Raw genomic sequence first — 12436 nt, 5'->3', positions numbered from 1 at the left:
CGTTCTAAGATAGTACAAATAGACTGTGCCGCACAGTGGAAATCGGGATCAGGTGCAGGCAGACACAGTGCAATTTGCCGTAACTTGCTATCAATTTTGACTATATTCAAAATCGATAGGCCAAATCACATTGTGTGTACACAGCTTAAGAGTTGACTCACTCCCCACAATATCATTATCTTTTGACAGCACAACCATCTCCTCTAACCCAAAAGGGCCTGGATCAGAGTTTATCACAAAAGACAAATCCTTTAAAATGGACAAAACCATGTACACTGGAGATGGGGAAAGTGTAACATGTATACAGATTGTTAGATTTGGGTGGGGTGTGTTCAAACTAAAATTTAAGTGTAAAAATAAAGCAGTCAGTATTTACTCTGCACAGAAACCCTGCACATGGTTTTGTCCATTTGGGAAAGATTTGGCTTTTTGCAATGAACTCTGACTCAGGCTCTGAATACAGAGTAAAGAATGCACTCTGGCCCTTATTCAGATCTGATCGCAGTACAAATTTGGGTACTTGTGTAGTATCACGGCTCCCACGATGTGTATCGTATATGAAAAAATCGCATCGCATGCGATGCCATTTTTCACAGAAATCATTGACATGTGTTAAAATCATGTGAAATGCACCCCAAAGGGCATTTGTTACTGTAGCACCCCCACTATGAACGCCAACCCGAAGCGTGGCGAGCGCAGCGAGCCCGCGAGGGGCGGCGGTACGCGTCCTACGACCTTTTCATTCCCCCACTATCCACGTCGGCATGTAGTTGAGAATAGAAAGTGTGGCGAGCGCAGCGAGCCACCGAGCCCAAAGCGTGGCGAGCGGACGCGGATACCTTCACAGGTATCCGCGTCCCCTTGCGGGCTTCACAGGTATCTGTGTCCCCTCGCGGGGCTCGCTGCGCTCGCCGCGCTTCGGGCTCGGTGGCTCGCTGCGCTCGCCACACTTTCTATTCTCAACTCCACGCCGACGTGGATAGTGGGGGTACGAAAAGGTCGTAGGACGCGTACCGCTGCGCTCGCCACGCTTCGGGTTGGCGTTGATAGTGGGGGTGGTACAGTGTGAGAAAAGACATTTGGGGTGCATTTAACATGTTTGCTACTAATTTAAATGCATTTGGATGCATTTGTGATCAAAATCGCATGGCATCGCATGGCATCGCATGGCATGCGATGCAATGGCATGCGATTTTTGCAACAAATTCATTAAAAAAAACGGAAAAATCGCATTGCATCGCATGCCATCGCATGCCACTACATATGGCATGCGATGGCATGCGATGGGAGCCGTGATAGTATACAAGTACCCAAATTTGTTCTCAAAATAGGCAAAACCATGTGCACTGCAGGTGGGGCAGATGTAACATGTCCAGAGAGAGTTAAATTTGGGTGGGGTGTGTTGAAACTGAAATCCAAATTGCAGTGTAAAATGAATGCAGCCAGTATTTACCCTGCACAGAAACAAAATAACTCACACAAATCTAACGCTCTCTATACATGTTACATCTGCCCCACCTGCAGTGCACATGGATTTGCCCATTTTGAGAACAAATTTATACTGCGATCAGATCTTAATAAGGGCCTAAATCATTGCAAGTAACTTGCAGCACCTCTCAGTTGATTGCATGCAGCAGGGTTGGTGGGTTATTCTGGTTGCATCCCTGTGAGTCAACCTAACCCCGCCTTGCGAATGGTGGTATGCCGGCACACCATTCGCAAGGCGTATTCCTTTGCACTGGCTGCAAATTGATGATTTACATAAACATCCATTCGCAGAGTGCAGGGGAACACCCACATCAATTGATGGTCGACAACATTGAATGATGTGAAACATACACGCATATGCTCTGAGGCACCCTTACATATGCTTGCACGTTCGGAAGGAAGTGGGCGGGCAGCGACATCCGGTGATGTCATCTGCGCGCCCCCGGTGCCCACGTCACGGCCTTATTAGCATGACAACGCCCATAAAACTCTCGGCATTTACATATGCTAATGGAGCCGCCAGCCGCACCTCACCCGCTGTGCATGCATCCATCAATCTGACTATTCGCAGTGGGTGCACGCACCCTGCATCTGTACATCCGCAATAACAAAACATAAGGTCCTTGGTGAGCACGGCACAAGAGGAAAATAAAGCTGTAGTTGAGAAGAAGGATGTGACATGGGGGCATTACAATGCTGTTATACCTTGAGTGTCAATGTGGCATAATTAATTCCATTAAATTAAAATGAGCCCAAAAGCAGTTAGTAAGATCCACTGTCGATCAAAAGACATTGGGGCAGATGTATTAACCCTGGAGAAGAGATTAACTGGAGATAAAGTGGAGATAACTTGGAACAGTTAACGCACCAGCCAATCAGCTGTGTTTGAAATATGACAGTTGGGATCTGATTGGCTGGTGCGTTATCTCCTTCCACTTTATCTCCAGTTTATCTCTTCTCCAGGCTTAATACATCTGCCCCATTGTTACTTTTCAGGGCTTTGTTTTAGTATTTTGTTTTACAAATGGTTCTATCATACCTCCCAACTGGCACGATTTTGGAGGGACAGTCCCGATTTTCGGGTCCTGTCCCGCTGTCCCACCCACGGCAGGCATTGTCCCGCTGCGGGGGGGGTGACAGTTGGGAGACCCCCAATCTAGTAGAATAGACGCTGTGCGCATGCGCACAGCGTCTATTCTCGTATAAAAATGAGGTTGCGGCTAATTAGCATAAGCCGCACCCTCATTTGCATACGCTCCGCCCCCTTTTCGGATGCCGCGCGAGTGTCCCTATTTCATACAGACAGAAGTTGGGAGGTATGTTCTATATTAGTGACCACAAGAAACATTATTTAAAAATGCTTGTAGCCATATGGATCTTGCAGGGAAATGGCACTATTCATGGAATCAGGGAGATTGCTGCTATTTCAATGTGTCTCCTTGACTGTATGACCTTTGGGTTACACCCCACACTCTTAACCAGGGTGATTATTAAGATCAGTTTACAGCAAAAATCATAGTGTTCCAGAACGTGAGGACACAAGTAAGTAACATTCAAATCACTTAAATTTAATTTTTTTCCTTACAGAAGTTTCTTCAGCTGCCACAAGAGGGCAGAGTAATCCTTTGTCATTCATGTTCACATAAAGCAGTAACTTTTGTGAATTTATAATTTATATCATTATGTTTTCCAAGTGTTCTTTTTTTTTACAAGTGGGGAATATATTTTATGTATTAAATGGTCTAAATAAAAAAAATATATATATAAAAATGATAGTATTAGTATAGTTATAGCTGGATAGGATATCAGTATAGTTTACCCAAAATAATTTTACAAATATTTGTGAAGTTTACCTATTATTATCATTCTATACCTTAGGCTTATATTTCATGCAGGGATAATGTAATGTACATTCTCCTAAAAATAACACGGAGAGATATCTCCATGTTCTTCTGTTTAGGGACATGTAGTGCCTATAATATTGCAGAGTGACCAAATTGCTGAGTGTCCCATTTTCATCAGTGACCAGCGATGGTCACTGTTTAAATCAGTCACTCTGCCGGGGAAAGCTGCTGGTCGCAGAAGCATGCTCCTGCGACCATCGGCCACTACAGGGCTGGTCGCGGGAGCACTCTCCTGGTGACCGCCACCCTGTATGCACAGGGATATGGTCGCTCAGCAACCATATCCCCGGTGATTTCGGCTAAAATCACCCCATCTGTATGGGGCTTTAATTGTGCACAGCACCACTACTTCAACTTAATAAAACTTTCAAATGTGTATTCATGTTCAGATATAAGTGTCCTGTAACACAAATCTTATCATTACGTTTTTCTGAAACTCAGTTAGGCCAGGTACACACTAGGAGCCATTTACATTTTTTTTTACAATAATGACCATTTGCTATGACAAATTCATTCAATCATTCATTGTGTATGTACTAAATCGCTATATAGTACATACTTAGTACTGATGCGCACTCTTGTGGGTCCAGGGGCATAATTAGAAGTTTTTAGGCCCCATAGAAAAATTTTGAGATCCCCCCTCACCAGCCATTGTCACTACAATGCCCCTTAGGGAGCAGAAGAAAGAGTGAGCGACAAAGAGGTGTCAGGGAAAGAGAGAGACTGCTTCATGGAAAAAGAGGGAGTGAGTGAAAGAAAGAGGAGCAGGGGCGGGCTGGGCCAGGGGGCAGGGTGCCATGTGCCCCCCGGGCCGCTTACCCAGCCATTTGCTGAGGGCCGGGTACCTCCTCCAGCTCTCCTGCGCTGGCCGCGGCTTCCAGAACACGGCCGCAGCCACAGGAAAATGGCCACCGGACCCCTGCACTGAGGACATGTCCTCAGTGCAGGAGGCCGGCGGCCATTTTCCTGTAGCCGCGGCCGTGTTCTGAAAGCCGCGGCCAGCGCAGGAGAGCTGGAGGAGGTGCGCGGCCTGCACCGGACTGGGGCTGCAGGATGCACCGGACTGGGGCTGCAGGATGCACCGGACTGGGGTGTGGGCATGTGGCATGTACTGCGCTCTCCCCCGCCCCCCCCCCCTCCCCCAGCAGATGGAGATGAGAGACAGCAACAATGGTGAGTTGCTGCTGGCAAATTCTGGCACTGTGGGGGCATATGTGTTTCTGGCACTGTGGGGGCGTGTGTGTATTTGACACTGTGGGGGAATATCTGGCATTGTGGGGGCATATGTGTATCTGGCACTGTGGGGGCATATGTGTCTCTGGCACTGTGGGAGAATATCTGGCACTGTGGGGGCATATGTGTATCTGGCACTGTGGGGCATATCTGGCACTGTGGGGGCATATGTGTCTCTGGTACTGTGGGGGCATTTCTTGCACTGTGGGGGCATATGTGTCTCTGGCACTGTGGGGGCATATCTGGCACTGTGGGGGCATATGTGTCTCTGGCACTGTGGGGGCATATGTGTCTCTGGCACTGTGGAGGCATATGTGTCTCTGGCACTGTGGGGGCATATGTGTATTTGGCACTGTGGCAGAATATCTGGCACTGTGGGGGCAAATCTGGCACTGTGGACATCACATTGTGCGGTGCAATGGGCATCATGGTATGGGGCGTAATGGGCATTACGGTGTGGGGATCATTGGGTAATTGCCATCACAGTATAGAGTGTAATGGGCATCAAGGTGTGCGGCATAATGTGTAATTAGCATCACAATGTGCAATCTGCAGGTACACAATACAATCATGGTATAGGCCACGCCCCCTTATGATAGGCCACACGCCTAATTTTTCAGCGCGACTCCGGCGCGCACAAGCATTCCGTCTTCCAGAGAGTTGGGGGGGGGGTATGGGCCAGTGCTCTGGACTTGCCCCCTAGGCTAAAAGTTGCCAGCCAGCCCCTGCAGGGGAGAGAGGGAGAGGAGCATTGGAAAGAGAAAAAGAAAGATGGGATGAGGAGAAATGGTGGAGAGAGGGTGAAAGGTGCAAGAGAGAGAAAGGGAGGTGGGAGGAGGTGTGAGAGAGAGGGCGAGATTTAATGCCGCCCGAGTTCAGCGGCAGTGCGAGATGTCCGCCGAACTCGGATGTGTTTTTAAAGGGGAATTAACTTACAAGGTATGGTTTTGCCTTGTAAGTTAATTCCTCTTTTAAAAAAAGTCTGAGTTCGGCGGACAGATGACACTGCCGCTGAACTGGGGTGGCATTAAATCTCACCCAGAATATCAGGGAGGGAGGATGTGTGGGAGAGAGAAATAAAGAGGAGATCAAGATCGAGTGAGAGTGTTAGAGAGAGAGAGGGTGTCAGAGATAGTGAGGGGGGAGACAGGGAGAGAGAAAGAAAGTGCCAGAGACAGAGGTAAGTATCCCCCACATTTATGAAGCAGGGACCGCAGCAGGTATCTCCATTACCCACTGCGATCCCTCTGATTTTGCATGTAGCCGCATTCCCCATTTTGTTGGGGTTACGATGCAGCCTGGTATTATGGATAGTGGCCCCCGGAGCTACTGCCATTTGACAATGGAAGTAGCCCACTGACCGGGCAGAAGGTACCCCTGGAAGTGGACGCTGTGAAGCGCATTCTAGCTGACCGCAAATGTGCAGACCCCCCAGTAGCCAGCAGAGCGGATTGCAGCATAGCACCAATAGGATTGCATATGGCATGGTGATTCTGGATGGTAAGATCCTGCCCAGATCATATTGCATGTGAAATCTGTAATACATTTGCCCCTAATAGAGAGGTGAGAGATGGAGGGGGAGTGAGAGAGGTTTGGAAGAAAGAGGGGAGAGACCGGAGTGAGAGAGAGAAAGACAGAGGAGAGAGAGAGCAGGGGAGAGAAGGAGGGGTGGGGGAAGATAGGGGAGGGGGGAAAGAAGCGAAGTAGGGGTAGAGATAAAAGAGGAGAGGTGGTGAGTATTTTTTGCATATCGTCCAGTGAGCATTACTGTAGAGATAAAGTTAGCCACATCTAATACCAATTCAGTTTTTAGAGATAAAGTGATGTTCCCATTCTAAATGTTATGCCTTTTATTGTAAAAGAGGGGGGGGTAAACATGTGTCCCTGTTTCCTGTGCATCTTATTTAACCACTTCAGTGGTATGCCCAAAAATGTACGTTGCTAAGACACGCTGCACTATTGGTCTCTCCAAGCAAAGGCGGTGTGCACCGGTTGTGATTCCAACTGTGCACCACCTCTAGGGGCAACCCCCTGTCATCATTGTCCCCTGTCGCTCACCTCTGCTCTGGCCAGTTCCCATCCCAACAACCGCCTACACATTGCTGCGACTGGTGGCAGGGGCAGCGGCAGGGGAGCACCGGCAATCCGGTGTACGATCGCCGGGGTGGGGAGTCGGGTCTGGCCGGGGTAGGGAGCAACTGGGGGGTGCCCCTGGTGGTGGTGCACCAGCGATGCTCCAAACCTCCCCAGGGGAGCAGGGGCTGCTGCAGAAGGTAGCAGCTGCCCCTTCAGTGGGGAGTTTCCGGGGCAGGACAAACCTGCCCTGGTAGGGTGTCCTGCCCCAGCAAAACCCATCACTCAAGTGGTTAATGCAACATAAAACAGCATATGTATGGTAGCTGCATTTACACATTTGCAAAGTAAAGTTACATTGGTTATATGTAATATTGAACTAAACGGTTGCATTATACAATCCTTTCTCAGAGGAAAACATTCTTAACTACAAAAATTGCATTACTGATAACAAAATATAATAATTATACCACATCATAGTGAACGTGTATAAACTTGGAGAGAGATAAAGTACCAACCAAGCATCTCCTAATTGTTACTGCCTGTGTTTAAAAAAAAACGACAGGAGCTGATTGGTAGTTTATGTCCACTTTATCACTCTCCAAGCTTTGAGACATCTCCCCCCAGATCAGTTAATGTAACAAGTCATCTTATTGAGCCAATGTATTTAAACCCTACATATACGTATAACCAATACTGTGTTGTTACCTTTTCCCCTCGACATCGGAAAGGGCCACGTGCAGCAATCATTTCATATAAAGTTACACCCAAAGAGAAATAATCCACAGAATAATCATATTCTTCTCCATTCAACAGTTCTGGAGCCATAAATCCTGTAAAATAGATCTATGCAATCAGGAGGTGTACGAGAATGTTGGGAATTTACAAGCTATTTAGCTCCTATTATATTGTATTGTATTATATTGTATGACTGCCATTAATCACTGTATGCTTATACAATGCACACTGACAGCATGACAAGTGGTGTCTTTAGCGAGGAATGGACTGGTTCGTACTGAATGCTGGGCAGCCAGGTAACATTGCAGAGCTCCCATCACGTTGTATGCCCGGAATGAGCTAGGAAGTGTTACAAATGTTTCCATCGAACAAAAAGCCCTGATTGTATCACTACCCTGGCCTACTGTTTCTATAAACAGTGTTTACTGTGTAGATGGTGTTGCAATGTACGAGAGGTTCGTGGAAAAAAATTGCACAGATAATTATTTTAAATGTGTAAAAAGACCAATGTTTAATAAGGATCCCCCCTCAGCCACTCAGGGTGATAGGGGGGTGGGGTGAATGGGAGGATGGGGGATACTTTGTGGGCCACCACAATGCAAGTATGAACAGTTGTTGCAGCCACTACTTCTAAATGATGCTAATGCCGCAGAAGGCGTCTTGTGTAAAAGGACGCCTCTTAAGATCTGCTTCTGTGATCCACAGCTGCATCTGAAAATGAAGCCATTGTATCTTCTGTGGGAACGTTGGCCACTTAGTGCAATGACACAGGACCCATTCTGCACATACACAGTCCTCCCGCCATCGAATTTGTACATAAACAATTGGGTTTGTGTCATACTTGCCTACTTTTGAAAACTAGTTTCAGGGAGATTATAGTTGGTAGTATAATTTTGCACAGTGCCCCATTGAGGGGGTGTGGTGTGCTTCACCCAATGGGCGTGTCTACTTCCATATATGAAGAGATTGTGAAAAGAGATTGTGAACGTGGCACCTAGAAGCTTGGGTGTGTACTGCTACATCTGAGAGGAATCTTGTAAAAATGACTGATATACAAATGTAGATCAGCTCCAAAACAGTTAGTAAGAGCTACTATACTTGGTAATGTGTGAAATGTAACAGTGTAATGTGGGCTAGGTGAAATGAGGGAGATTTCTAGACTAATGAGGGAGAGAGGGAGATTGCTGTTATTTCAGGGAGTCTCCTGCAGAATGCAGGAGGGTAGGCAGCTATGGTTTGTGTACTACTCTGAATCACACCCAAAGTCTAATTTAGGAAGAAAGAATGGAAAGAAGGGAGGACTGGTGGGAAAAGAAAGTTATCTATATGGAGTTTTCCTTATTTACACGTCACTGTTTATTTTTACAAAGATTTGCCATATAGAAAGGAAATCCATAGAACATTCCTAATCCTTAAATTAAACATTTGAAAAATTCACCTGACAGATCCCACATTTATTAAGATGAATGGGTGAGTACAAAAAAAGGGATGATAAACAAACAAAAAGAACGGAGATTATAAATGAGTGCAGTTGGAAGCAACTATAACTTTTCCATCGTGCCACCCAAGTGTGTCTCCAAGTTTAGTAAGCTGGGTAAAGGAGTCTTGAATATTTGTAGATTATGATAAGGGGATAAATGTAATATCCTCTGAGATGCTGGGGAAAAAAATACAGAATGTGATATCCAAGGGTTAAAGAGGGCGGGAACGGAGGGGAACTGAGTTCCATCACCTCTAATAGTAAGGGGAACTAGTTCCCCCTCCACCACAGCCCTGCACAGCAATTCCAACAGAAAGCCTGTCCCAGCAGCTTCCTTTTCTGTCATAGTGTATGTGATGTCAAGCCATCACAAGGTACTCTTGCTGTGGTCATTATGTGTAAGGGGCACTACTACAGTGGGCATTGTGTACTAAGCAACACTACTGCATCCCATACATGGTTAGGGAGGACTACTGTGTAGCGTAACATGAACAAGGGACACTACTGAGAGATGTAATGTTAATAAGGGGCACTACTCTGTGTCATTACATAGTAAGGAGTACTAATATGTGGTGTAATAAGAGGGGGTTTGCATTTGCGCACTTGCCCGGGCTCACCTAATGTGGTATGGTTGAGGGGAGGGCAGGAGAAATTAGTTCCACCGCCTCTCCAGGACCACTTTAAGCCCTGATGATATCAAACAAACAGAACTTCTGATGTGTTATTTTGCACTGTAGCTTTGCTGATGAGGAGACAGACCCCATACTTCCCTGGGGTTGGGATCATTTGGTCTATTGCATTATGGTCGAAAGTCATTAGGTCGAATCCATTAGGTCGACATGCTAAAAGGTCGACATGACTCTAGGTCGACATGGGAAAAGGTCGACATGATTCTAGGTCGAAAGGTCATTAGTTCGACAGGTCATTAGTTCGACAAGGTCATTAGTTCGACATTGTCTATGTCGACATTCACAAGGTCGACATGGGGTTTTTCACTGTTTTTTTTGCCTGAATGTCAACACAGTCGACATGTACACAGTTTAAAGTGCACTGCATCCCCTCGCATCGCTCGCTGCGCTCGCTATGCGTCGGGCACGGTGCCTCGCTACGCTCGGCACACTATTTTATTCTCCCACCACGCCCTAGTGGATGGTAGGGCATGAAATACCGCCTGTCGGCACATGTTGGCTCAAAAAACAGGGAAAAACTCCACGTCGACCTTGTGAATGTCGACATAGACAATGTCGAACTAATGACCTTGTCGAACTAATGACCTGTCGAACTAATGACCTTTCGAACTAGAATCATGTCGACCTTTTCCCATGTCGACCTAGAGTCATGTCGACCTTTTAGCATGTCGACCTAATGGATTCGACCTAATGACTGTCGACCATAATGCAGTAGACCAAATGACCGCATCCCCTTCCCTGACATGCACATTCCTTTTACCTGGAGTCCCAGCATATCCCTTGGTCTTGTTTTTCTTCTCCTTCAATTGAACAGCCAGCCCAAGGTCAGAAATACGGACATTTCCTGCAGGGTAAACACAGACTTTGTTCTACAAATCCTGTCACAGCTGATTTTTTTTCTTTTCAAAAGGTTACAAGATTTGTCTTGATATAAATAAAAAAACATACATGTGGTGAAATATTATAAAAAGAGAATGTTGCCTAAATGCTACCTGCATGTAGGGTACACACAATGGGGTAAATGTATGAAGCCAGTGCCAGTGGGTGTTGATGCAGCCGCGGCGACGCTCCACTTGGGGGGGGTGCCGGGCTGCCGCGTTGGTGTCGCTCCATGGGGGGGGGCGAGTGATGTGGCAAGGGCCACAGAGTCACTCCACGGGAGGGTGAGGGGGGATGGGCGATGCGGAGGCCGCTCACCTCCATCCCATCCAGAGGGGGACACCTGCTCCTAACTTCCACCCTCCAGTGGCCGGCCCTGTATGAGCAGTGATAAAAGAGGTGATGTGTGCCAATCAGCTGCTTTGTATAGTTTTATAGTATGCAAATTAATAATGTTAGGTCAATGCTTATTAGTTGCCATGGGCAATTTCACCACTGGCTCCACTCATATCCCTGCGTCATACATTTACCCCAATGTCACCATTTAGCATCAAGTACTATTGGCCTGATTTAAATTACAACTGGCGGAGATAGGCTGTGGAGGGGCCACCCAGCACAGGGCAGGGCCACCACTAGTCAGGTGTCTCCCCACTCACACATTGGGCCAGATGCACTAAGCTTTAAAAGTGATAAAATTGAGAGTGATAAACAGCCAGCCAATCAGCTCCTACCTGCCATGTCACAGACTGTGTTTAAAAAATGTCAGGCAGAAGCTGATAGGTTGGTAGTTTATCACTCTCCATTTTATCACTTTTGAAAGCTTAGTGCATCTGACCCATTACCAGTTGCCCTCTGGTGGGGCAGCCTAGCTGCAACTGCTTTCACATCATTTACATATACTGTATAATCTTATTGGAGAAGTATCAAACCAATCAGAGAGCTAAAGTGCAGAATTTTTAAGTAGCCATCATTTGCAGCTATAGGCAACTTCTCCAATTTATCTAAAATGTAATACATTGCCTGCTATGCATTTACAGTTTATATGATTCTGCTTATTATTACAATAAACTATTACACTTTAACAAGGTCTGATCAACCCATAGGCTGATCAGGCTACATCCTGGAGTGCTGAGCCCTGGTGGGGGGGGGGGGGGGGGGCGCAGTTTCGCAGGGGGGGTGCCGTGTCTCTGCAGAATCCATGCGGACAGTATGGAATCTGCAAAAACTGCCTACTAAAAATGGCTGCCACCTTCTACTACACCTCTAGCGTCTGTCAGGGGAAGGCAGTGTGCTCAATACTACCCAGAAGTGCCGATTCCCTGGCAACAAGCATGTAAAGGCCCTGGAAAAGAGCATGTAACCGCAGACAACAAGCAAGTAACCGCTGGCAACGAACAAGAAACCCCTGACCATAAGCACGAAACCACTGGCGACCTGCATGTAACCCCTGGCAATGAGAACATAACCCCTGCCAATGAGAACATAACCCCTGGCAATGAGAACATAACCCCTGCCAATGAGTGCGTAACTGGAGTGCGTAATTGGAAACCAGCACATATCCCCTAGTAATGAGCATGTAAACCGTGGCAATGAGCACATAAACCCCTGGCAACAACATGAAACCCCTGGCAACGAGCATGTAACAAACGGCAACAAGCACATAACCCCTGGCAACGGGCACATAAGTATTAGCCTAGGAGTTTATCGCTCAACTGCAAATCTGCAGATGATTGTGAGTGCTTATCCGCCCAGACAGAAAGAAAACCTGCCCTGCGCAAATCTGCAAATGATTTGTGAAAATATTACTATTCCCTTTCCTGTCGCACATCCATATGCATTTCCTGTACCACTGAATGCTTTTTCCGTTCTGTACAAATGTCAGTATGTCTCACTCTTCCCCAATCTGCGATACAGGCTGAGCGAGGCCGGAGCTGATGTCACACACCCTCCAT

General features: G+C 46.8%; 1 protein-coding gene across 1 annotated transcript in view; it reads right to left on the bottom strand.

The window, feature by feature from the left end:
• GRK1 (G protein-coupled receptor kinase 1) overlaps positions 1-12436 on the bottom strand; it is a 54659-nt gene that overhangs the window by 5359 nt on the left and 36864 nt on the right. Inside the window, exons 4-5 of the mRNA XM_083171198.1 lie at positions 10366-10449; positions 7407-7531 (exon numbers count right to left, since the gene is read on the bottom strand). Of these exons, the coding sequence (XP_083027324.1) occupies positions 7407-7531; positions 10366-10449 (209 nt within the window). The remainder of the gene's footprint in view (positions 1-7406; positions 7532-10365; positions 10450-12436) is intronic.

The sequence above is a fragment of the Crinia signifera genome, chromosome 2, assembly GCF_055691185.1.
Source record: "Crinia signifera chromosome 2, ASM5569118v1, whole genome shotgun sequence".
Lineage (NCBI taxonomy): Eukaryota > Metazoa > Chordata > Amphibia > Anura > Myobatrachidae > Crinia > Crinia signifera.
This window is presented reverse-complemented; position numbering and strand designations above follow the sequence as displayed.